Source organism: Somniosus microcephalus, chromosome 5 (assembly GCF_052327205.1).
Source record: "Somniosus microcephalus isolate GS21.2 chromosome 5, FLI_Smic_1.0, whole genome shotgun sequence".
Lineage (NCBI taxonomy): Eukaryota > Metazoa > Chordata > Chondrichthyes > Squaliformes > Somniosidae > Somniosus > Somniosus microcephalus.
In genome coordinates this window covers 153,353,460-153,378,147 of record NC_140991.1, presented here as the reverse complement: position 1 = coordinate 153,378,147, position 24,688 = coordinate 153,353,460, and the positions used below count along the sequence as shown (strand labels likewise).

General features: G+C 46.5%; 1 protein-coding gene across 1 annotated transcript in view; it reads right to left on the bottom strand.

Annotated features, from left to right (window-relative positions):
* phf14 (PHD finger protein 14) overlaps positions 1-24,688 on the bottom strand; it is a 276,564-nt gene that overhangs the window by 248,027 nt on the left and 3,849 nt on the right. The window contains exons 3-4 of the mRNA XM_085988375.1: positions 19,776-19,913; positions 1,997-2,143 (exon numbers count right to left, since the gene is read on the bottom strand). Of these exons, the coding sequence (XP_085844501.1) occupies positions 1,997-2,143; positions 19,776-19,913 (285 nt within the window). The remainder of the gene's footprint in view (positions 1-1,996; positions 2,144-19,775; positions 19,914-24,688) is intronic.

The window sequence follows — 24,688 nt, the reverse complement described above, 5'->3', positions numbered from 1 at the left end:
GATTTTTATCCCCCACACGCCTCCAATCCCGCCTCCCCGGCCCTAGCAAAATCCAGCCCTATGACTCTATGACTGTTGACAACAACATCCTCCTCCAATGCCTCTCCTCCGTTGCCCAGTTGGGTGGGACGTCACTCGCCTGGTTCCATTCTTATCTATCCAGTCGTAGCCAGAGAATCACCTGCAATGGCTTCTCTTCCCACTCCCACATCGTTATCTCTGGTGTCCCCCAAGGGTCTATCTCTGGCCCCCTCCTATTTCTCATCTTTATGCTGCCCCTCGGTGACATCGTCCGAAAACACAACACCAGGTTCCACATGTACGCTGACGACACCCAGCTTTACTCCACCACCACCTCTCTCAAACCCTCCGCTGTCTCTAAATTGTCAGACCGCTTGTCCGACATCCAGTACTGGATGAACAGAAATTTCCTCCAACAAATTATTGTCTTCGGTCCCTGCCACAAACTCCATCCCCTAGCCACCGAGTCTATCACTCTCCCTGGCAACTGTCTGAGGCTGAGCCAGGCGGTTTGCAACCTCAGTGTCATATTTGACCCCGAGATGAGCTTCTGACCACATATCCACGCCATCACTAATACTCCGTAACATCACCGGACTCCACCCCGCCTCAACTCATCTGCAACTGAAACCCTCATCCATGTCTTTGCTACCTCTAGACTTGACTATTCCAACGCACTCCATGTCAGCCTCCCATCTTCCACCCTCCATAAACTTGAGATGATCCAAAACTCTGCTGCCCGTATCCTAACTCGCACAAGTCCCATTCACCTATCACCCCTATGCTCGCTGACCTACATTGGCTCCCGGTTACCTAATGTCACGATTTGAAAATTCTCATTGTTTTTTTCAAATCCCTCCTTGACCTCGCCCTTCCTCCCTCCGAGATATCTGCGTTCCTCTGATTCTGGTCTCTTGCACATCCTTGATTTTAATCGCTCCATCACTGACGGCTGTGCCTTCAGGTGCCTAGGCCCTAAGCTCTGAAATTCCTTCCATAAACCTCTCCACCTCTCTTTTCTCCTTTAAGTCTACCTCTTTGACCCTCATCTGCCATAATATCCCCTTATGTAGCTTGGTGTCAAATTTTGTTTTATAACGCTACTGTGAAGAACCTTGGGACATTTTACTACGTCAAAGGAGCTATATAAATGCAAGTTGTTGCTGTTGTTCAAATTCCTGTCTTAGCTATTTTTCCACAGGGATTAAAATAGTGCCGACACAAATTTAATGTAAACGCATTAATCAGTGCATAAAATATAGCACAAAGCAATGAAACCCCGAGTGTTTCAAATGTGTCTCTGCTCAAACATTTGTAAGACATACTTTTTGTATTTTATTTCTTTTTAAACTCAATTATTTTCTTCCTTTTTAAGGTCTTACTTACCTTTCCCTTCAATTGCTACACCATGCATCATTTCCTAACTAAGGTGCTGCTTTGTAACTAGCTATCAGGAGGTATGCTAGCCTTCCCCTCCCTCTCTTTGAAGAAACACCCAGCTTCCCATGATGCCTCTTCCTTTATGTCCTGCAGGGGCCGAAATTTAACTTATAGTACAATTATTGATTTTGCACATTTCTAATGCTGATTACTGGGAACTAGAATTAGCAAATCGTACACAATGACAATATATTTTGGCATTCATCACATTTGTTTTGGTGCAAACAGCTACAAGGCATAGAGGTTTAAAGAATAACCTAGGTTGCAAGGGTAACCATTTACTCATGCACCAGGTATTAAGTTTCCTAATCCACTGAAAAGGGAAAATTTGCAATATACTATGAAACATTACATCTTTAGAATTATAAACTGTCATGTTCTGGCATGTTGCATATAAAAATTACAATATTTTGTTTAAATTCAACAAATCCGTTGATCTTATATGATTGCATTTTTATTTAATTTCGCTTGCATAGCTATTAATCTTTCATACAAAATGCTGCAAAACAGTATGGCGCACTTCTGGCACCCATACCTGTGCTTCTGGGGCAACGTGCTTGTCTCGCTCTTGCAAGGTCATTTTACAGTACGACTGCAAAGCTAAATAGTTCTTTCGTTTCCATTTTCTGTCAAACTTGTCAGCATGCTGCTTGCAATATGCAAAAAATGGATCAGCTATATCCTGTTCCAAAAAACCAAAAACAGAGACACTTCAATTTTGCTTTTATAGAAAGTTATTTAAATCATACCACCAGCTTTTTCAATTGAAAAGGATTGCGATGGCATCTGTTCTGATTTCCGATCTCTTTCAAAGATAGTCAACAATTACAGCACACAATATTTCAGACCTCTAAACTGAGCAGCTGGTTGCAATCTTCTACAGCAGATGCCTTTGCACGCCATAAGCACATATTAACATTTCAAAAACTTGAATATGTATTGAAATTACAAACAGAATTTCTTCCATTTTTTTCTCAAGTATCAATTTGAAATGCATTACACTAAAATCTGATTTTAATACACTCCTGTTGAAATTGCACCTCCTCTTTACACAATACAAGCACTCTTCCCTTCACAATTTTATAACAAAATACAAAGAGTGCCTTGAATTAAGCATTGGTGTTAAAATTTACTAACATCAACAACGGGCATGCTTGAATTAAATATGGCAATTACTTTTCCTAGTTTCTTTCCTATCAAAAGGCCTTCAATAAGGTACAGGTACACTATCCCTTATCCGAAAGCCTTGGGACCAGCTGAGTTTCGGTTTTCGGAATTTGTCTGATTTCAGAAGGTATTGGGAAATTTGTCGGGGGTCGGGGGTGGGGGTCGGCGGGGGGTCGGGGAGAAGAAAAGAATATCGGACGGGCCGCGGTTCGGGTCGGGGGGGGGGGGGTCGGGTCGGGTGGGAGGGTGGAGAAAAGAATATCGGACGGGTCGGGTCGGGTGGGGGGTGGAGAAAAGAATATCGGACGGGTCGGGGGGCGGAGAAAAGAATATCGGACGGGCCGCTGCAGCTATCAGACGGGCCGCTGTATTGTTGGGTTCACTCTCCCGGTACCTCCTTCACACTGCCCGGCTCGGCCTGCAATCTCCTACCCAGGAGGGAACTCTGTGACCCTCTGCCCTGCTCAGCGTAAGTCGTGCGCCACTCTGGTCCTGTCGTGCGCACGACTTACGCTGAACGAAAAAACTTTCGGTTTTTAGAGGTTTTCGGAAGTTCGGATAAAGGATAGTCTACCTGTACTGCATAGTAGACTCATGACTAAGGTCAGAGCATGTGGAGTCAGGCGACAAGTAGCAGAATGGCTAGCAAACTGGCTACAAAACAGAAAACAGAGAGTTGTTCACCATTTACATAAATGATTCAGACTCAGGAATCTGAAGTACAATAAGAGTCTAAATGGGATAGAGGGGGATCTAGGGGTACAGATTCACAAATCATTAAAAGTAGCAACTCAAGTTAACAAAGCCATAATAAATGCAAAAGAGCACTGTGGTTCATTGCTAGAGGAACAGAATTAAAAAGCAGAGAAGTTAGTTAAACTTATATAGAACCTTGGTTAGACCACATTTAAGAGTACTGTGCTCAGTTCTGGTCTTCATATTACAAAAGAGATATACTGAGGCACCGCAGAAGATGCAAAAAAGATTTACACAAATTATTCCAGAACGGAGAGGTTATAACGATCAGGAAAGACTGAACAAGTCGGGGCTCTGTTTTCTAGAAAAGGCTGAGAGGTGACCTGATAGTGGTCTTTAAATTATGAAGGGATTTGATAGGGTAGAAACATAGAAGATAGGAGCAGGAGTAGGCCATTCGGCCCCTGGAGCCTGCTCCGCCATTCAATGCGATCGTGGCTGATCATCCAAATTCAGTACCCGGTCCCTGCTTTCTCCCCATACCCCTTGATCCCTTTTGCCTTAAGAAATATATCCAACTCCTTCTTGAATATATTTAACGTATTGGCCTCTACTGCCTTCTGTGGTAGAGAGTTCCACAGGTTCACCACTCTCTGGGTGAAGAAATTCCTCCTCATTTCTGTCCTAAATGGCTTACCCCTTATCCTTAGACTGTGACCCCTGGTTCTGGACTCCCCGACCATCGGGAACATCCTTCCTGCATCTAGTCTGTCTAGTCCTGTCAAAATTTTATAAGTTTCATTGAGATCCCCTCTCATTCTTCTAAACTCCAGCGAGTACAAGCCCAATCGACCCAATCTCTCCTCATACGTCATTCCTGCCATCCCAGGATTCAGCCTGGTGAATCTTCGCTGAACTCCCTCCATGGCAAGAACATCCTTCCTCAGATAAGGCGACCAAAACTGTACACAATACTCAAGATGTGGTCTCACCAAGGCCTTGTACAACTGCAGCAAGACATCCTTGTTCCTGTACTCAAACCCTCTCGCTACGAAGGCCAACATACCATTTGCCTTCTTAACTGCCTGCTGCACCTGCATGCTTACCTTCAGCGGCTGGTGCACAAGGACACCCAGGTCTCGTTGCACTTCCCCTTCTCCCAATCTATTGCCATTCAGATAATAATCTGCCTTCCTGTTTTTGCCACCAAAGTGGATAACCTCACATTTATCCACGTTATATTGCATCTGCCATGCTTCTGCCCAATCACCTAACCTGTCCAAATCATACTGGAGTTTCTCGGCATCCTCCTCACAGCACACACGCCCACCCAGCTTTGTGTCGTTTGCAAACTTGGAGATATTACATCTAGTTCCATTGTCTAGATCATTAATATATATTGTTATGTAGAGAAGATGCTTTGACTTATGGGGGAGTCCAAAACTAGAGGACATAAATTTAAGACAGTCATCAATAAATCCAATAAGGAATTCAGGAGAAGCTTCTTTACTGAGAGAAGTTTAGAACGTGGAGTAGTTGAGGCGAATAGCACAGATGCATTTAAGGGGAAGCTAGATGGAAGTACATGAGAGAGAAAGGAACAAGGTATGTTGGTAGGGTGAGATGAAGCAAGGTGGGAGGAGGCTCGTGTGGAGCATAAATACCGGCATAGATCCGAGGGGCCGGACGGCCTGTTTCTGTGCTGTAAATAAAAACTATTTCCCCTCATGCCCCCTCAGAGATCATCTTGTCTGTGAAACCCACCTCCTGTTCTCTCGACCACATTCCCACGAAACCTCCGACCACCCAACTTCCCTTCTTGGCCTCCATGCTAGCTGACATTGTAAATGGTTCCCTCTCCTCAGGTACTGCCCCCTCCCCCCTAAAGTTCTCTCTGAGCTGCGCTTTGTTGTGCGCAGCCTGTTGATTTCAATGCACGGTCCCTTTGAATTTCTGCGTATTTCCACTGGAAAGGCTTCTGAGTGGCACCTTTCAGATTACTGCATGGCTGTGTGTGGTAAACCACTTTTGTCGTTCACTATCGTTACACTATAGTTATCACTGTTATATCGTTACTCTATGGTTATCACTGTTCACACTGTTGTATCACTATACGAGGTCGCCTCTTGTCACGCTGTTATACCTGGGCTGACCACTGCTGACTCCGTCCATGGCTCCACCTACCTGCCCAGGTATAAAGGTGGTCGACTGGCTGGTATTCCTCCTTGTTGGATCCGATCACCCACGAGGGTGGGCTCTGTTATTTAGCCAATAAAAACCTATAGTTACTTTCTTAACTCGTCGCTTTTCATTGGATGAATTGATAGGTATATCAATGTGCATGCGCACAGCTTAGAGGAAACATTGCCTGCACCCACCCCCCCGCCCCCCACATCATCTTTAGTCACGCCACAAACTCCGTACTCCCATCGCCAATACTATCCCCTTCCCCAGCCACTGTCTCTGGTTGAAGCCCACTATTCGCAACCTATTTGACCCTGAGCTGGACCCAAATATTCTCCATTACAAAGACTACCTACTTTTATCTCTCCAACATCGGCCATATCTGCTCCTGCCTCAGCTTATCTGCTGTTGACGCCCTCATCTATGCCTTTGTCATCTAAAGACTCAACTATTCTAATGCTCTCCTGGTCAACCTCCCATCTTCCACCCTCCATAAGCTTGAGCTCATCCAGAACTCTGCTGCCCATATTATATCCCACACCAAGTCCCACTCACCCATCACCCCTGTTCTCACTGACCTACATTGGCTATCAGTCCCCCAACGCCTCAAATTTAAAATATTCATCCACTTGTTCAATCCCTCCATGACCTTGCCTGTCCCTATCTCTGTAACTTCCTCCAGCCTTACAACCCTCCCAAGAACACTGGGTCCCTACAACTCTGGCCTCTTGTATGTCCCCCATTCCCTTCACCCAATCACTGGCCTTCAGCTGCCTACGCCCCAAGCTCTGGATTTCCCTCCCTCAGCCTCTCCACCACCTTCTCTTCCTTATAACCCACCTCTCTGATCAAGCTTTGAGTCACCCCTTCTAATATCTCCTCCTTTAGTCGGCATCAATTTCTCTCTGATGACACATTTGTGATGTGCTTTGGGACGTTTCTCTACATTAAAAGGTGCTATATAAATGCAAGTTGTTGTTGTGCTTAGCTTTTCTTAGGAAATCAGAACAGTTTGGACTTGTTTAGGCTCACTACTTTCATTTAAGTTATATCCAAGACAATGGCCTAGAAATTGAGTGGGCTTTGCGCCCATTTTGCGGCGCTAGAGGTCATTGCGCTGGACTTACAGCCGGTTCAGAAATTCCCTGGGGCCCTACCATCGGCGGTAGACCAGTTGCACTGCGCCGGCACCGATGACGTCATCGGTGTGCGCAGCGTCCCGGTTGCCGTGGTGACGGGCCCCAGCGCCGAAATTGAGTTGCGGCCGCCTCGCCCGTGGCAGCCGCAACTAAGACTCTGGCAACCGAGTCTTACAGGAGTTTGCACCGGCGCATTAAGGTCGCGCGGCGGCCGGCCGCTTTCCCGCCGGCCGCCTGCCCGCAACTCCCTCCCCGGACTCCTCCACCCCCCCCCGCGGAACAGATGCTTCTGGGCTGCGAGCCCGGCACTTCCCCGAGGTGCCGGGCTCATTTTTGTGAAGATTTTACCGGCCAGCGGGCGGGTGCAGGCAGCTCCTCCTTAACTGAAGGAGGAGGCCTGCACTTCCCGAGCCTGCCGCACCGCATCGGGCGCCGCAGCGCCGGAATAGCGCCGCAATGCGGCAGGTAGCGCCCATTTTCAGGCGCAAACACCCTTCAGTAGCACCGGCAGCCGTTTGGGCGCGGCGCTACTGAATTTTTGGCGCGCGCAGGGGGACTTAGCGCCGGCGCTAACTTTCCGGCGCTAAAGCCCTGGCGCGGCGCCAACTGAATTTCTAGGCCAATTACTTGGTAATTTGGGCCCCGAGTTTCCTCCAAGGCCGCAATCAGCAAATTGTGCCAAAAAGCACATAACACTGCGCCCGTCTGGCCACGGTGAAATTGCGCCCAAGTTTCCACGCAAGCTAATTAACCTAAGCCCAAATGTAAAATCCCCTATGAATCAGCGTAATCAACCAGCTTAATCAATTTGTGACTGGAACAGAGCCAATGGGGCCTCAACATGCCAGGATGGCATAGTATAAAAGGTGAGAAAAATAAATTCCCCTTCAGAGTTTTTTAAAATTCATTTATAGGATGTGGGCGTCACTGGCAAGGCCAGCATTTATTGCCCATCCCTAATTGCCCTTGAGAAGGTGGTGGTGAGCCGCCTTCCTGAACCGCTGCAGTCTGTGTGGTGAAGGTACTCCCAGTGCTGTTAGGTAGGGAGTTCCAGGATTTTGACCCAGCAACGATGAAGGATCGGCGATGTACTTCTAAGTCAGGATGGTGTGTGACTTGGAGGGGAATTTGGATGTGGTGGTGTTCCTATGCGGCTGCTGCCCTTGTCCTTCTAGGTGGAAGAGGTTGCGGGTTTGGGAGGTGCTGCCGAAGAAGCCTTGGCGAGTTGCTGCAGTGTATCTTGTAGATGGTACACACTGCAGCCACGGTACGCCGGTGGTAAAGGGAGTGAATGTTTAAGGTGGTGGATGGGGTGCCAATCAAGCGGGCTGCTTTATCCTGGATGGTGTCGAGCTTCTTGAGTGTTGTTGGAGCTGCACTCATCCAGGCAAGTGGAGAGTATTCCATCACACTCCTTACTTGTGCCTTGTAGATGGTGGAAAGGCTTTGGGGAGTCAGGAGGTGAGACACTCACCGCAGAACACCTAGCCTCTGACCTGCTCTTGCTGCCACTGTATTTATGTGGCTGGTCCAGTTAAGTTTCTGGTCAATGGTGACCCCCAGGATGTTGATGGTGGGGGATTCGGTGATGCCAATGCCATTGAATGTCAAGGGGCGGTGGTTAAACTCTAGCTTGTTGGAGATAGTCATTGCCTGGCTCTTCTGTGGCGCGAATGTTACCTGCCACTTATCCTTCTTTTTCTTCTTAACCGAGGATGACTTGCTTCCACATTACAAATGAGTTCGCAGGTGACTGATGAGTCCACTGCAGGACCTACAGTCTCTGTCACAGGTGGGGCAGACGGTGGTTGAAGGGGCGGGTGGGTGGGGTGCTTGGGTTGACATGCGCTCCTTGCGCTTGGCTTCCGCTTGCTCCCAGCGAAGAGACTCGAGGTGTTCGGCGCCTTCCCGGATGCTTCTCCTCCACTTTGTGCGGTCTTGGGCCAGGGATTCCCAGGTGTAGGTGGCGATGTTACACTTTTTCAAGGAGGCTTTGAGGGTGTCCTTGAAGTGTTTCCTCTGCCCACCCAGGGCTCTCTTGCCGTGTCGGAGCTCCGAGTAGAGCGCTTGTTTTGGGAGTCTCGTATCGGGCATGCGGATAATGTGACCCGTCTATCGGAGCTGATCGAGCGTGGTCAAAGCTTCGATGCTGGGGATGTTGGCCTGAGCAAGAACACTGACGTTGGTGCGCCTATCCTGCCAATGGATTTGCAGGATCTTGCGGAGGCAGCATAGGTGGTACCTCTCCAGTGCTTTGAGGTGCCTGCTGTACATGGTCCATGGCTCGGAGGCATACAGCAGGGCGGGTATCACTGCTGCTCTGTAGACCATGAGCTTAGTGCCGGGTTTGAGGTCCTGGTCTTCAAACACTTTCTTCCTCAGGCGACCGAAGGCTGCAGTGGCAATCTGAAGACGGTGTTGGACTTCGTCGTCGACGTCTGCCCTTTTGACAGTAGGCTTCCGAGGTATGGAAAGTGGTCCACGTTGTCCAAGGCCTTGTCGTGGATTTTGATAATCGGGGGACAGAACTGTGTGGCGGGGGCAGGTTGGTAGAGGACCTTTGTCTTACGCCCAAGCCTGAACGTCGTCCAGGTCTTGTTGCATGCAGACATGCATTGCTTCAATATCTGGAGTTGTGAATGGTGCTGAACACTGTGCAGTCATCAGCGAACATCCCCATTTATGACCTTATGTTGGAGGGAAGGTCATTGATGAAGCAGCTGAAGATGGATGGGCCTAGGACACGGAGGCTGGCGACTACAGGGTAAGCAGCACTTCTCTCTGTCCTGCAAACTATTACAGTAATTAATTTAAATTGTTCGCTACTGAGTCTAAAGTATTCTTAACTTTTCCCACCATGCAGAGGAATAGCCAGAAAATAAGCCATCCTTCAAGTTTTTTTTAAAAAAACATGAATGATTTCTGCATCAGCAGAGCAGGCCTGAGGCTGGTTCATGGCTGGTCAGCTGATTTGAGCTGGATTCATAATCATGGGTTCCTGTGCTGCCGAGAATCTGGACGCAATGTAATGAACCCCTCGAACAACTGCAATTGGATTTGAGTATAAGAGTAAAGGGCCTAGAAATTTGGTATAGCCCCGCTTGAGGCGTTAGAACTGGCGCTGCGCAAAGTTTATACCCAGACGAAACTTATCGCCGCCTGGCGCGATATTGGGTTGCATTGCCCCCAAAGGGGATTGAGGCGCTAATTCAGCCGTTGCGCGGTGCTCCTAAGGCGCAAAAGTTCAGGCGCTACTCAATATCGACGCGGACGGGCGCAGCGCAGGTGATCTCAATTACGGGAAACCACGAGGCTTCCAGGCACCGGCCGGCTCTTAAAGGGGTGGGTCAGTCAGCCTGAGCTTCAACACCCAACGCCCTGTAGGCCTCAGAATCGGCGCTCGCCCTTCTCTGGCGTTAGAAACTTGTTGAGCATGGAGAAGGTTAGACAGAGAGCAGAGCGCTTCAGCACTTGAGCTCTGGACCACTTGGTGGCTGCAGTTGAGCGCCGTCGAGATGTCCTGTATCCAGACAATGGCAAGAGGCCGAATCAGAAGGCTTACCGACGATCTTGGAGGGAGGTTGCTGTGAGGGTCAACTCCAGCAGCATGGCTACCAGGACCCCTGTTCAGTGCAGGAAGAAATTCAACGACCTCACACGGATCGTTAGGGTGAGTGATGGTTTACCAAACTTCTGATTCCCTCCATCTGCAGCTGACTTCGGGCACCCTGTTGCAATGATGCCCCAATGGCCATCTGCCAGCAAGCACCCATGGCCCTTTCTGGCCACACACATGGACAGATGTCTCAGGCCTCATATAAGGGCTCTTGCACCATGGGGGGCATGCGATGATCTCTCAAGGCATCATGTTACAGAACTTCCCCTTCTTTCCCCTGCAGTCCAAGCTGGCGACGATCCGAAAGGAGCAGCGTCGAACCGGTGGTGGTCCTCCACAAGTGGTCACTCTCACGGATCTGGAGGCGAGAGTGCACCAGATTCTTGGAGGACGTCTGTCTGGTCCTGTGACCACTGCATCTGCCGACCCCATTTCCGACAGCAAGGGTAAGACTCTCACCTTTTTCACCTGTTGCCTTCCACTTGGTCCCCCAGCCAGCATGCATCCTCAGTGTGCAGCCATGTCAGAGCCTTGCCGCAATCTGGCATGCCTTTCAGCAAACCTGTCCTTTTGCTAAAGCCACTCTTCCACCTCCCTACTTTCAGATGAATCAGCACCAACTTGGGCTCAACGCACTGAAGCTGCCAGTGCCAGTGCCACCGGAGGCGAGGAGCAGGAGGACTCCGGACTAGCCATTGCAGAATCCAGGGAGCGGACACATCTACAGACTGGGGATAGTAGTCCCCTGGAGGGGAGGGGGGGGGTGCTCTGAGGATGAACCAGTTGCCGGACCAAGCGGCATGCAGCAACGCAAGGGGGATAGGCAAGTTCGGCCACCGTCTCCCCGGAGGGCAAGGCAGGTAGTGATGACTGCTGCACAGAGTGCAGAGGAGGTGCATCGCCTGGCTGAAATGAGCAAACAGGCCCGGGTCAGACACACGGAGCTGATGGCTGCAGTGGAGAAGATGCCTGAGTCAATAGATTCATTGGCTAAGAGTATGTTGGACTTCGGGGCAACAATGGACAGGTCTATCCAGGGCTTCGGGGCAACAATGGACAGGACTATCCAGGGCTGCGGCCCAACAATGGAGAGGACTGTCCACGGTTTTGAGTCGGCTATGGAAAGGACTGTTCAGGGCTTCGGACAATCCCTGGAAAGGTCTGTCCAGGGCTTGTCCGAGGCAGTGGAGCGGTCGGCACCTGCCTTGTCCGAAGCAATGGGAAGAACTGTCCAGGGCTTCTCCGAAGCACTGGCACCTGGCACACAGGTCCTCACTGTTTCCACGCAGTCACTTGCTGGGCTCCTCCACACCCAGATTGAGGCAACGCGACCTCTCACTGCAGCCACCCCTCTCTGCATCAGTTAGGATCACCCCGGGCCCTTCCAGTCCCATACAAGGTCAGGAATCAGTGGGGCATGCGATTGTGGCGGATGAGCCGAGCCGCTCCCCTCAGATAGCCAGTGTGTCGTCCGACCATGGTGCAGGTGTCCTCTCTCGGCAGGAGACCATTGCATATGCCAGCACTGGGACGTCTGCATTGCAGCTGCCACCACCTGCAGGGCACACTGCTTCCAGTCATGGTCACATCAAGCATCCTGCGTCCGCACTCTCCAAGCCCAGAGGTCGGCCAGGCCGTACCTCAGGGGCTTCTGCGCTTCCACACAGTGAGCAGGCGTCCCCCAGCCTTGAGCCCGCCACTGGGGTCCAATTACGTAGGAGCAGCAGGGAGGGAAGGGGCCGGGCGCGAAAGAGAAGTCGTTCTCCCTCAAGGGGCCAGTTGTAGAGGGAGGTGCTGAGATGTTTCTTTGTCCAAATTCAAGGACACACTCACCTGTTGTTATATTTGCGGAAGGTTTGTTCAGTTTTGCGGCTTTGCCGAAGAGTTCACAGTTATTTAGTAACTTATGGTTTCTGTTGACATTACGTTGTTTTGCTGTAATGAAAGACTTTTGTGCCAATAAACAGAAGTTTCAACGTGGCATGGTGCACGTGACTACTTTCAGTGATGCTGGCATTCAGAGGCCGTCAAACATCCAAAGTGCGCATGAGTTAAGACTCTCATCATTCCGCCACAGGGGTCTCGAAACGAGTCCCGATGAGCCTCTGACGTATGGCCCTTCCACTTTCAGCAGCCCTTCCACCTTCCTCCTCCTCCACCTCCTCCGCCTGCTCTTCCTCCTCCTCCTCCTCCTCCTCCACCTGCTCTTCCTCCTCCTCCTCCGCCTGCTCTTCCTCCTCCTCCTCCTCCTCCTCATCCTCCTCCGCCTGCTCTGCTGGTCGTTGAGGGACAGCTGGAATTGGCTGGGTGCGTCGATTCGCCAAGTTGTGGAGCATGCAGCAGACGACGACGATGTGTGCCACTTGCTGCGGCGAGTACTGCAGGGATCCCCCCGAATGTTCCAGACATCGGAAACGCTTTTTGAGAACACCAATAGTGTGCTGTTTACTGTGCCTGGTCGCCTGATGGCCGCTGCTGATCAGCTCTTCTGCTGGGGTGTCGGCCACACGGAGTGTTGTCATCAGCCATGGCCAGAGAAGATAGCCCTTGTCCCCAGTAAGCCAGCCTCGTCTTCAAGCCAGCCCCTCAAAAAGGTTACAAACTGAGGTCAACCGCAGGATAAAGGCATCGTGGCTGCACCCTGGGAAATGCGCGGTGACTGCCATGATGATTTGGCGGTGGTCACAGACCAGTTACATGTTGAGGGAGTGGAGCCCCATGCGGTTGCAGAAGTTCTAAGGATGATGGCATGGCGCCCTCAAAGCCACGTGTGTGCTGTCAGTCGCCCCCTGCACCATGGGGAAGTCCGCAATAGAAGCGATACTCTGCGCGCTCCGCCTGCTTGTGCAGGGTCAGAGGCAAGGTCATGAATTGACGCCTTCACCGAAAAAGGGCATCTGTAACTTGCTGGATGCAACAGTGGACTGCAACCTGAGCGACAGTCGCAATGTCCCCAATGGCTGACTGAAAGGATCCGTTGGCATAAAAGTTGAGGCCATCAGTCAGTTTAGCGATCACGGACAGAGAGGTTCTGCACCGTTCACGCGGCTGCAGATCCTGACCAAGCAGGTGGCACAGATCAGTAACAATGTCCCTCCGGAATCGGAGCCTTCCCAAACACTGCTCCTCCGACATGTCAAGGCTTGTCACCTGCTGCCTAAAGACCCTCGCAGCATCCCGTCGGTTTGGCCGACCTCCATTGCCCCTCCTCCTTCTGGCCAATCCCGGCCCTCTCTCCCGCCGTCTCTCTGCCCCTTCACAGTGTTGGGCGATGAGGCCGTCGCCCTACAAAGCAGCTCCCATTCCGATGCAAGTTGGTCAAAAGGCTTTTAGGTGTAGTGCTGCAAGTGCTGCGGTTTGAAGGTCCCAAGTACTGTAAAGCTCAATTCCCAAAACTCCGCTCCACAGTAGCTCGCCAACTCTGTCCAGCAGCGATCGCAATGAGCAGGCCAAGTGGCTGAGGATTCTGCACTAGAGCTGTCCCCTTTAAATAGTGCCCCCCTACTCCGAGAAGGGCCTGCTAGCCCTCCCTCGAACTGTCACTAATAGCACTGGGCGTTAAGGCTCCAGGCGCCACCCAATATGCGCTCAGGCGCTCCTAGAAGGCGTTGCACACTGAAATGACGTCATGATCTGCTTGCGCTTGCGGGCGCGCGCACTTAGCGCAGGCGCTAAATGTATAGTCAATATCTGAGTTGTCACCATCTTCATAGCGTCCGCCCCAACATAGGGCATCGCCCCAATTCTAGGTCCCTTTAGGCGCTCAGCGCCGGCGCTACCAACCGAATTTCTAGGCCAAGATGTCTTACTGCAATTATATAGGACCCTGGTGAGAACACACCTGGAGTATTGAGTACAGTTTTGGTCTCCTTACCTAAGGAAGGATATATTTGCCAATAGAGGGAGTGCAACAAAGGCTCACCAGACTGGTTCCTGAGATGGGTGAATTGTCCTATGAGGACAGATTGAGTAGACTAGGCCTATATTCTCTAGAGTTTAGAAGGCTAAGGGGATCAAGGGATATGGGGAGAAAGCAGGGACAGGGTACTGAATTTGGATGATCGCATTGAATGGCGGAGCAGACTCGAGGGGCCGAATGGCCTACTCATGCTCCTACCTTCTACGCTTCTAGAATGAGAGGTGACCTAATTGAAACATACAAAATTCTTACAGGGCTTGACAGGGTAGATGCAGGGAGGATGTTTCCCCCGGCTGGGGAGTCTAGAACCAGGGGGTCACAGTCTCAGAATAAGGGGTCAGCCAATTAGGACTGAGATGAGGAGACATTTCTTCACTCAGAGGGTGGTGAATCTTTGGAATTCTCTAACCCAGAGGGCTGTGGAGGCTCAGTTGTTGAACATATTCAAGACAGAGATCGATAGATTTTTGGATATTAACAGAATCAAGGGATATGGGGATAGTTCAGGAAAGTGGAGATGAGGTAGAAGATCAGCCATGATCTTATTGAATGGTGGAGCAGGCTCGAGGGGCCAAATGGCCTACTCCTGCTCCTATTTCTTATGTTCTTATGTAATTGGTAGAAAATTGCCTTTCATGCCTGGGAGCATGGTCAGTTTTATAGGCGGGGAACTGGTTCGGGCAAAGGGTTCAATGGACAAGCTTAAAAGATCGTGGATACTTGGCCATATTGTAGTTATGGCCATAACTCATTTATGACTACAGTTCTGTGATCTTTTACACTATTTGACTTGGTTCAGCCCAGATTAAGCTCTTATCTGGGTGGAAATCAGGCAGATACTCAGTGCTGTGATGTTTTACAAATTACTTACCCTAGCCAGTCTGGTAGCATAACCATGGACATAGTGCCCCAGGTATATAGTTGAATCTACCACCACTACATTTACCTTGGATGTTTGTCACCAATTGCACTTCCTTTATCAGCAGCAAACTCCTAATTTAGGTGCAATGACCGTACGGCTAGAGGTGGCACATAAAGTTAAAGTCCAACAGTGGTGTCACCAAATAACGTTCATGTCCGAGGCAGAGGCAGCATATGTTCAACTGTTTTAAAGTCAATCGTTGCTGCTATTTTCTTTAGTGCTGGCACCTTACCCAATAGCTGGGAAAGGACCCAGGCAGGTGGGTACTGAGGCAGCTGCTTGACCTGGTGGTAGTCATAAATTTTTGGCCCTCTTCCTCCTGCAAACTGTAAAATCACTTCTAATATAGATGGGGCAATTTGATTTTAGTGGACACGTATCCAGCACAGGAAAGCCAATTTATGGAGCAATTCTACAATATAAATTGGCTTTTTTTTTTTAAGTGAATTTGTATGCATGTTGAAGCAGTCCTTTTCAGCTGCCTTTTACCCACTATATTAAAAAGCTATCACACCCATTATCCCTATTTATACACTGGCTTCCTAAAATTCTTCTATTTTAAAATCAACTTTAATTGCCTCAGAGTAAAGATGAGTGAACCACCTTAATTTCATAAATTTAGTTCAATCTGATGATTCAAACCAATTGAACTCTAAAGCCAAATCTGAATTGCTGCAGTCAGTTCTGATGAAAGGTCATTGACCTGAAACGTTAACTCTGCTTCTCTCTCCACAGATGCTGCCTGACCAGCTGAGTATTTCCAGCATTTACTGTTTTTATTATACAAGTAAAAAAACTTAGCTTAGTTACTTTTTTCCCTGTTTGGAAATTTATTTTTTTGCTTGGCTATATTCAAAAATGGAAAACGTTACTAGAAATTCAAGCCAAAAAAAAAAAATCTGAATTTTGGGTCAACACAATCAAACTTATCAAATACGAATCTGTATTCAACTCTACTTCAAATAAATTTATATTGTTCTTAAAGGACAGTTGCTGCAATTGCAATTTCTAGACTTTCTAAAACATTTGCTTAGCAGAGTCAAATAGAGAAAGCAGATTGCATTACAGGTTATTACAGTGAGTGATCACTATATAATGCATGAGCTATGAAGTCAGCATTGATTATAATTAATTTCCCCATTTTCTTTCCTGTTTCTTCCACCTCCTTCCAATTCTTTCACCACCATTTTGGAGGTTTTTTTTAAACCCTCTCTCGATGCATTGCCTGACTTAACTATTTTCATTTGTGTGTGATTACGCTCCTGTGAAGCACCTTGGGACATTTTACTACATTAAAGGCGCTATATAATTACAAGTTTGTTTTTGTTCTTCAAATTACTTCTCATTGCCTTATTATGACTAACTACCTATATCAACCACCAGTTTTTAAGTTTTCAAAAAACTTGTTTGCTGGCCATTTACCCATTAACTGCTCTGACAGAAATCTGCATTCCTGGCTTTTGCCTGTTCTTTAACCCGCCCCATCAAATTTTGTCCTTATTAAGAGACTTGTTTTTCTGCCAGGTCAGCCAGTAGCACCCTCGTATCTGAGTCAAAAGGTTGTGGGCTCAAGTCCCACTCCAGAGACTTGAGCACAAAAATCTAGGTCAACACTCCAGTGCCGTACTGAGGGAGTGCTGCACTGTCGGAAGTGCTGTCTTTCGGATGAGACGTTAAACCGAGGTCCCATCTGCTCTCTCAGGTGGACTTAAAGGATCCCATGGCACTATTTTGAAGAAGAGCAGGGGAGATATCACTGGCCAATATTTATCCCTCAATCAACATAACAAAAACAGATCATCTGGTCATTATCACATTGCTGTTTGTGGGAGCTTGCTGTGTGAAAATTGGCTGCCACATTTCCTACATTGCAACAGTGACTACACTTCAAAAAGTACTTCAATGGCTGTAAAGTGCTTTGGGACATCCGGTAGACATGAAAGGCACTATATAAATGCAAGTCTGTCTTTCTTTCTTTCAGGTCCCAGATAACTTACTTCTACACACAAAACAATGCTGGCAGACCTATTTATTTCTAGAATTTTCTGTTTTTATTTCAGGTTTGTGGCATTTGCAGTTTTTTGTGTACTGTTTGATTCAGAAGCTCAAGAAACTCCTGGATGCCAGATGATCCTCTTCCTCTTCATTCTCTTCTGTTCCCTTTCCAGCCTCACTCCTTTCAGGATAAATGTTTGTCAGATTTTCATTATCCCCTCCAACCTTCCCATTTTGACTGAGAATGATCTTCAGCAAGAGCCTCAGCTTCATTTCCCCTACATCCCATCACAACGAGTTCCTCAACATTATGCTGATGTCTTGTTCTGTTGCCTGTCTCTCTTGCTTTTAAAGTGCTTTCTCTTTCGGCCAGAGACCAACCACTCATGAATCTGACCCACTGTTCTATCTCCACCCTCCTTGATCTTTCTAGAATCCTGCCTCTGGTCTCTTGTTTCTCTCAATATTTACATCAAAATTTGTCACTGCAGTATAATCTACTCCTCTTAATTCAAAGTGACTTAATTCAAATTATTTGATAATACAATGTTTTGGCACTAAATTCTCATTTTGTTGTTAATTCAAATTATTGGATAATTCAAAGTTTGTAATGCAACACATGACTGAATTATCAGCAACAGACTGTATCAGCAGTCCTGTGTCTTCACCTCGCTGCCTCTCCCACTGTATTGCCCTTGGCCATTTACTACATCCTTTATTCATTCTTGGGAGGTGGGCGTCACTGGCAAGACTGACATTTATCACCCATCCCTAGTACAATGGAGTGGCTTACTAGGCCATTTTTCAGAGAGTAGTTAAGAATCAAACACGAAACAGTGTGGAACTGGAGTCACATATAGGCTAAACCATTCAAGGACAGCAGATTTTCATTCTTAAAGGGCATTTTTATGACACTCTGTCAGCTTCGTGGACACTTTTACTGATACCAATTTTTATTCCCTGATTTATTTTTTTTTAAACTGAATATAATTTCTCAAACTGTAGGATTGATCATGGTAGGATTTGAACTCAAATTCTCTAGATTATTAGTCCAGGCCTCTGGATTACTAGTCTAGTAACATGACCACACTACCATTCCTTTCTAGGCAGCAGACATAAAAGAATTTTACATCAGTCTCGACTGGGCTCCAGGTCCCAGAGATGAAAAGCCAGTGTCTACCATAACACCACTCACTGCTCTCAAGCAGTCAATCTTACTCAAACATGGGGGACACCACAACTGAGCCTGATCCCGTACTCACCACATATTAACATACATGTACTTTTCAGCAGACATCACTGGATTAGCAAACTGGAACTGGAGCGCTTACTGATTTTAAACCCAGCAACAATGAGGCTAACAAAACTTCTCCCATTTTGTCCTGTCTGAAATCACCTGACTCCACTTAGACCAAGGATAAAGCCCTTCTAGTCGGTATGGTTCAGTATTTAAACAGCAGCAATTATTCATTAAGCGAATTTAAGTTGGTTTGGCTAAATTGTATTATTAAATAAAATTCAAGAGTGCCCAGCAAAAAAATTAGGTTGTATTAAGTTTATGAAAATATCAGTGACTGCAATCACACTATTAGCTATTTAATAAAGTTATACAGAACATGAATGATGTGAAGAGGGCAATGTGTGGATTTTGAAGTAGTGAATCAGAGTGCTCTAATGTCAGACTGAGGTCCCATGTAGTCACATTGTGTTCTCAACATTAAAGTTTGTGCAGCTTAAAACTCAACATATATACAATTAATCCAAAGTCCAATGATGAACCACTGTTTGCAATTTGATGGAATAAAATTCGATAAGTCTTATTCTTCATGAGGACAGCTATCCTTTCAAAAATAAATCAAACATGGCTTTCTCTTAGCATTGATGTAATGATTTGCTGAATGTTATTGATGCAGAACAGATAGTTTGGCTGCTATCCATACACAAAGGCAGCATCATTTCAACATCAAGTCCTATACAGGGTCCCACTAAAATAAGCTCTTAAGTGCATCTAGATATGCTGCTTCATGCACTGAAGTGGTCTTGACTACTTAACAGTATGAAAAATGGGCTGGTGAGTGCATTCAAATTAAACTGCACACGTCAAAGAGCAGCCCATAAAATAGAAAGTAATTTACTGCTGAATTTCAAGAGTCTTTGACTTGACTTTATATTTAAAAAATTGTTACTAAACACACACCTATTCTAATTTTAAAGTGACCTTTGACACATATAAGTTAATACTTATAATACATCCTTTGCTAGTATCATTAAATGGAAAACAGTTAGGTCACCAGCAATGGGTGCTTTTAATATATTTTAACCTGTGATATAGTTAATAGTAATTGAAACAAGGGTATCAATCCATAATTTTTGATCATTCCCCCTTTTACACAAATTACATTTTAAAACTAACAGCAGTACTTGGCTTACCCATGTTAATTACATGTAGAAAAACAGATGTTCCCTCAACCTTTTATTTCTTTATTCAGACCTTAAGCCATTTTGTCTTGACAGTCCCCGATGAGTAAGTTGATGAAATATGTAGCTGCCTCATAAATCTCTTTAAAATGTCATTTATTTAAATACAGTTAACACAGAAAAACCTATTATCTGGGAAGCGAGTTATCATGCAGGGGTGAAAGCAGGAAGCAGAAGGAGTTGTAAATATGGGTTCACCTCTTCAGCAGCAGCTTCAGAAAGTAGCCCTTCTCTCTGAGCACACGTCACATGGAAATATGCTCTGCACATGCCAGCGTCGCAACTTATGCATACTCCAGTTCGAGCAAACCGTATGTCTTCACATAAACTGCACTCCTGAATGAGCGAAAGAAGAAAATCAGCAGGGAAATCCTCCAAGCATTATAGTATAGCCTAGCTCAAAAGATTCTGCAGAAATCATGAGCCAAACACGCACATGAAAATACTGTTGTGATTTGGTAGATGGGAGACCATGTACAACACACTTACTATTACATATAAAAGCTCTAGGACCTGTATCATTGTGCCAGATGTCAAGCTAAAATAAAACTAACCACTTAACACTAACTCACCCACCCGCAACTGTAGCCCTACAGGGTCTAATGAAAACTGATGCATTGGATTGTAGTGTGTGGAGGATAGATGTAAATGAAGACCGTACAAATTAGAGAATATGGGGTCGATTTTCCTGGGGCCGTCAGGTGGGGTTTCAGGCGTGGGGGGGGGGGGGGTGGGGGGGGGAATCCCGATTTCGGGGGTCCCGACACCATCCCGCCCAAAACCCATCTCCACGTAAGTTTCAGCGGAGGCGGGTACCCGCCCCGCACTGGGACCCGCCGACCCGAGGCGGGAAGGGATTAGTGCCAATTAACTGCCTGTTAACAGGTAGTTAACAGGCAGTTTTTAGCCTAATCCCTATTTTGAAGGGTGTCGTGTGGGATTCCCGACGGCTCCAAACCACGCCAGGTTAGAGCAGTCAGGCTGTCGGGTTGAAGGATTTGGAGGAGTCTCGATGTCGGTGTTCAGGTGAGTGATGGGTGCATGAGTGCAAAGGTAAGTGTGTTTGGTGTGTCTAAAGTGTGTAAAGAAGTTTAAATTACCTGTACTTACCTTAACAGCCTTTCCTCCTCTAGGTTTCGGGAGTCCATCACTCAGCCGGCACTGAAAGCAAAATGGCTGCGAGCTGTCAAGTGACAGCCTTCAGCTTCCATTGCCGGTGAGACTTCCAACTGAGTCTGTGTAGAAGGACTCAGGTTAGAAGTCAGACTGTCAGTGTTTGACAGCTTCATACAGCTGTGAAACACTGATATTTCATCTGTCAAGACCTCTTGACAGATGAAATTTCAGTCTGTGACGTCACCTGTTGCCGGGTGGCCCTTAATTGGCCTGCTGAGCCCACTGGGCGGGCTTAACAAGGTCAATCAAGGGAAAATTGCGTGGATTGGCCGAACGTCGATGTAGGCGGGACTAAAACCCGAAAGTTGTAGTCCCGCCTCCTTCCCGACAGCTTTATGAAAATCTACCCCTATGTCTTTATTCTACATCTTCCATACACTGTAGGGGTAAAAGAAAGTATTACGGAAATAAAAAGGGCAGGTACCTTTGCATAGGAGCCACATCATCAGTTATAAGAACATAAGAAATAGGAGGGAATGTAAGTTGTGAGGAGGCACCTCTTTCAAAACCCTAGGATGTAGGCCATCAGGTCCAGGGGATTTATTGGCTTTCAGTCCCATTAATTTCTCCAGTACTATTTTTTTTTTTTACTAATACTAATTTCTTTCAGTCCCTCATTCTTGCTGGGCCCTTGGTTCTCCACTATTTCCGGGAAGTTTTTGCATCTTCTTCCGTGAAGACAGACACAAAGCATTTGTTTAATTTCTCTGCCATTTCCTTATTCCCCATTATAATTTCTCCTGTCTCAGCTTGTAAGGGACCCACATTTACTTTTGCTAATCTTTTCCTTTTGACATACCTATAGAAGCTTTACGGTCTGTTTTTATGTCTCTCGCTAGTTCACTCTCATTTTCTATTTTCCCTTTCTTTATCAATTTCTTGGTCCTCCTTTGCTGAATTCTAAAATCATCCCAGTCCTCAAGCTTCCTACTCTTTTTGGCAATATTATAACCCTCTTCCTTTAATCTAATACTATCTTTAATTTCTCTTGTTAGCCACGGTTGGACCATTTTTCCTATTGGGACCAATCAGTCATGCGATAGTTAAAACTTGAAAATATTTGAGTAAATGAGGATTACTCATGCATTGCATATGCTATCAATTACAGCTTACTCAAGAGATGACCAAGAAACAGCTATGGAACTGGTGGATTGACATTAAACTGCTTCATGATTCTTCCCTAAAAATGGCAACAATGTTGGGCACATTCAACCATCCATTTGGCTATCCACTGGTTTTACTCACCAGTTGCCTGAATTGCTGTGTGAGATATACAACTTGGAATTCTGTGAGTACCTGAGCATACTGAAAACAATATTCTAGTTTGGATTGTGTGACACTTGTGTGACAAGTGAATCTAGAAAGTGGCCTTAGATTAAAAACTCAGTTAAGTCCTAAAGACCATGTCAGAATGCCAAATCAAATATCACATCATAATAAGAGCATTAAGAAACAAAATCAGTGCTAAAAATGGTACAGTTCACATGTATGAAATAAATGTGTGTTCAAACAGGTTCTGCAGAACTAAATTAAGGTTCCAATTGCAGACCTGTGAATTTACAAAAAGATTCCATAAAACAAGGAAATAAGCAGTGGGAGTATAAATGAATAGTGACATACTGGAGAACAGAGCACAGAAGAGAGATCCAAGGGTATTGGTGGATAGCTCATTGACACCAATAGCACACTATGTGACAGCAGTAACATAGACAAAGAAGAATTTAACCAGATACGGGAGTGTCTATGGGTGTTATTTATATGGACATCCAGAAGGCATTCGACAAGGTTTCACACAAGAAATTATTAGCAAAAATGAAAGCACATGGAATTGAGGTAATCTTTTGACATTGATAGGAAATTGGTGAGAAAGAGTGTACAGATAATGGGTATGTATTCCAATTGGCAGGATGTGTCTAGCAGTGTCCATCAGGGATCGGCACTGGGGCCCCAGATTTTCACTATATTTACCAATGAATTAAATGAAGCAATAAAGGACAGTATAAAGAAAAAAGACTTGCATTTATATAGTGTCTTTCATGACCTCAGGACATCTCAAAGCGCTTTACCGCTAATGAAGTGCTTTTGGAGTGTAGTCACTGTTGTAATGTACATAACGTGGCAGTCAATTTGTGCACAAGGTCCCACAAACATCAATGAGCTAAATGATCAGATAATCTGTTTTTGGTGCTCACTGAGAGATAATATTGGCCAGAACACTGGGGAAAACGCCCCTGCTCTTCTTCGAATAGTGCCACAGGGTCTGTTACATCCACCTGAGGGGGCAGACGGGGCCTCGGTTTGATGTCTCATCCAAAAGACAGCACCCCCGATGTGCAGCACTCGCTCAGTACTGCACTGGGAGTATCAGCCTGGATTATGTATGGACTCTGGAGTGGGACTTGAACCCACAACCTTCTGTTTCAGAGGCAAGAGAGCTACCAACTGAGCCATGGGTGGCACCTTATATCCAAGTTTTCTGACGACACCAAGTTAGGCGACACAGTAAGTAGTGTAGATGGGAGCAGAAAGTTGCAAAGGAACATTGACAGATAAAGTGAGTGGGCAAAACTGTGGCAGATGAAGTTGAATGTGGGGAAGTGCACAGTCATCCACCATCTTTCCTAAAACCCAAGAAAGATAGATCAGAGTGCTTTCTAAGTGGTGAGAAGCTAGGAACTGTGGAGGATCAGAGATTTAGGGATTCATAAATCATTAAATACTAGGGGGCAGGTACACAAAATAGTTTAAAACACTAGTGGATTGTTAACTTTCATCTCAAGGGGGGTGGCATACAAAGAGGTAGAGCTATGCTACAGTTGTATAGATTGCATCTGGAGTACTGTGTTCAGTATTGGGCACCACAGCTCAGGAAGGATATATTGGCCTCGGAGGGGGTGCAGCACAGATTCACCAGAATGATACCGAGGCTTAAAAGATTAAATTAGGAGAACCGGTTGCTTCAGCTTGGCTTGTATTCCAAGTTTAGAAGGTTGAGGGGCGATCTAATTGAGGTGTTTAAAATGATAAAGGGATTCAATAGGGCAGATACAGAGAAACTATTTCCTCTGGTGGGGGAATTAGAGCTAAGCCATTTAGGAGTGAAATCAGGAAGCACTTTTTCCACACAAAGGGTAGTGGAAGTCAGGAACTCTCTTCCCCAAAAGGCTGTTGACACATTTTCAAGGCTGAGATCGATACATTTTTGTTAGGCAAGGGTATCAACAGATATGGTTAAAGTTGAGGTACAGATCAGCGATGATCTGATTAAAGTAGTTGAGGGACTGAATGGCTGATCCCTGTTCCTTCGCAGGTTACTTGATTGCCTGTGGTAAGCAGAGGGGAATTTCCTTGTGTTTTTTTCCCATAAATTGGCTTACCCTTTTCCCTTCTATTTTTCTGCCTCTCAACAGATTGTGACACTGCTGGGGCGGGGGTGAGGAAATGGGTTTAATGGTGTGTGTTGGTTGCACCGTGTAGGAATGTGATATGTTTCATTTACCGCTTGTTTTGTCCTGTACTTTTTTCATACATTTGTATTCCCTTTAATGCTGTGGCGCTGATTTTGTAATGGCAGTAACAGAAATGCCAGAGATTGGGCAGGCGCTTGCAGCTACTGCATCAATGGATGTGGCTCTAGATATTACAAGGACAGTTCCTGTCCCTGTCTCGACTACGTGAACAAGGCACCGCACCCAATAGCAACCTGCAACCACAGTTGCTCCTCCCACTCAGAACACTTCAACACAGTGTTAGGCTGAGGAGTAGGGGCACCAAGGGGAAGCACAGGCGCAAGGCGTAGGACACGTGCAAACTATAAATGGTATCAATAAAGAGAAATCACTCTTACAAGATCATTATTGTGCTGTGCTACTGGTTTGCCCCAAATTTTCCAGTCTTCTATTCTTGTAATAGTTGTACAGTATATTTTATGCAAA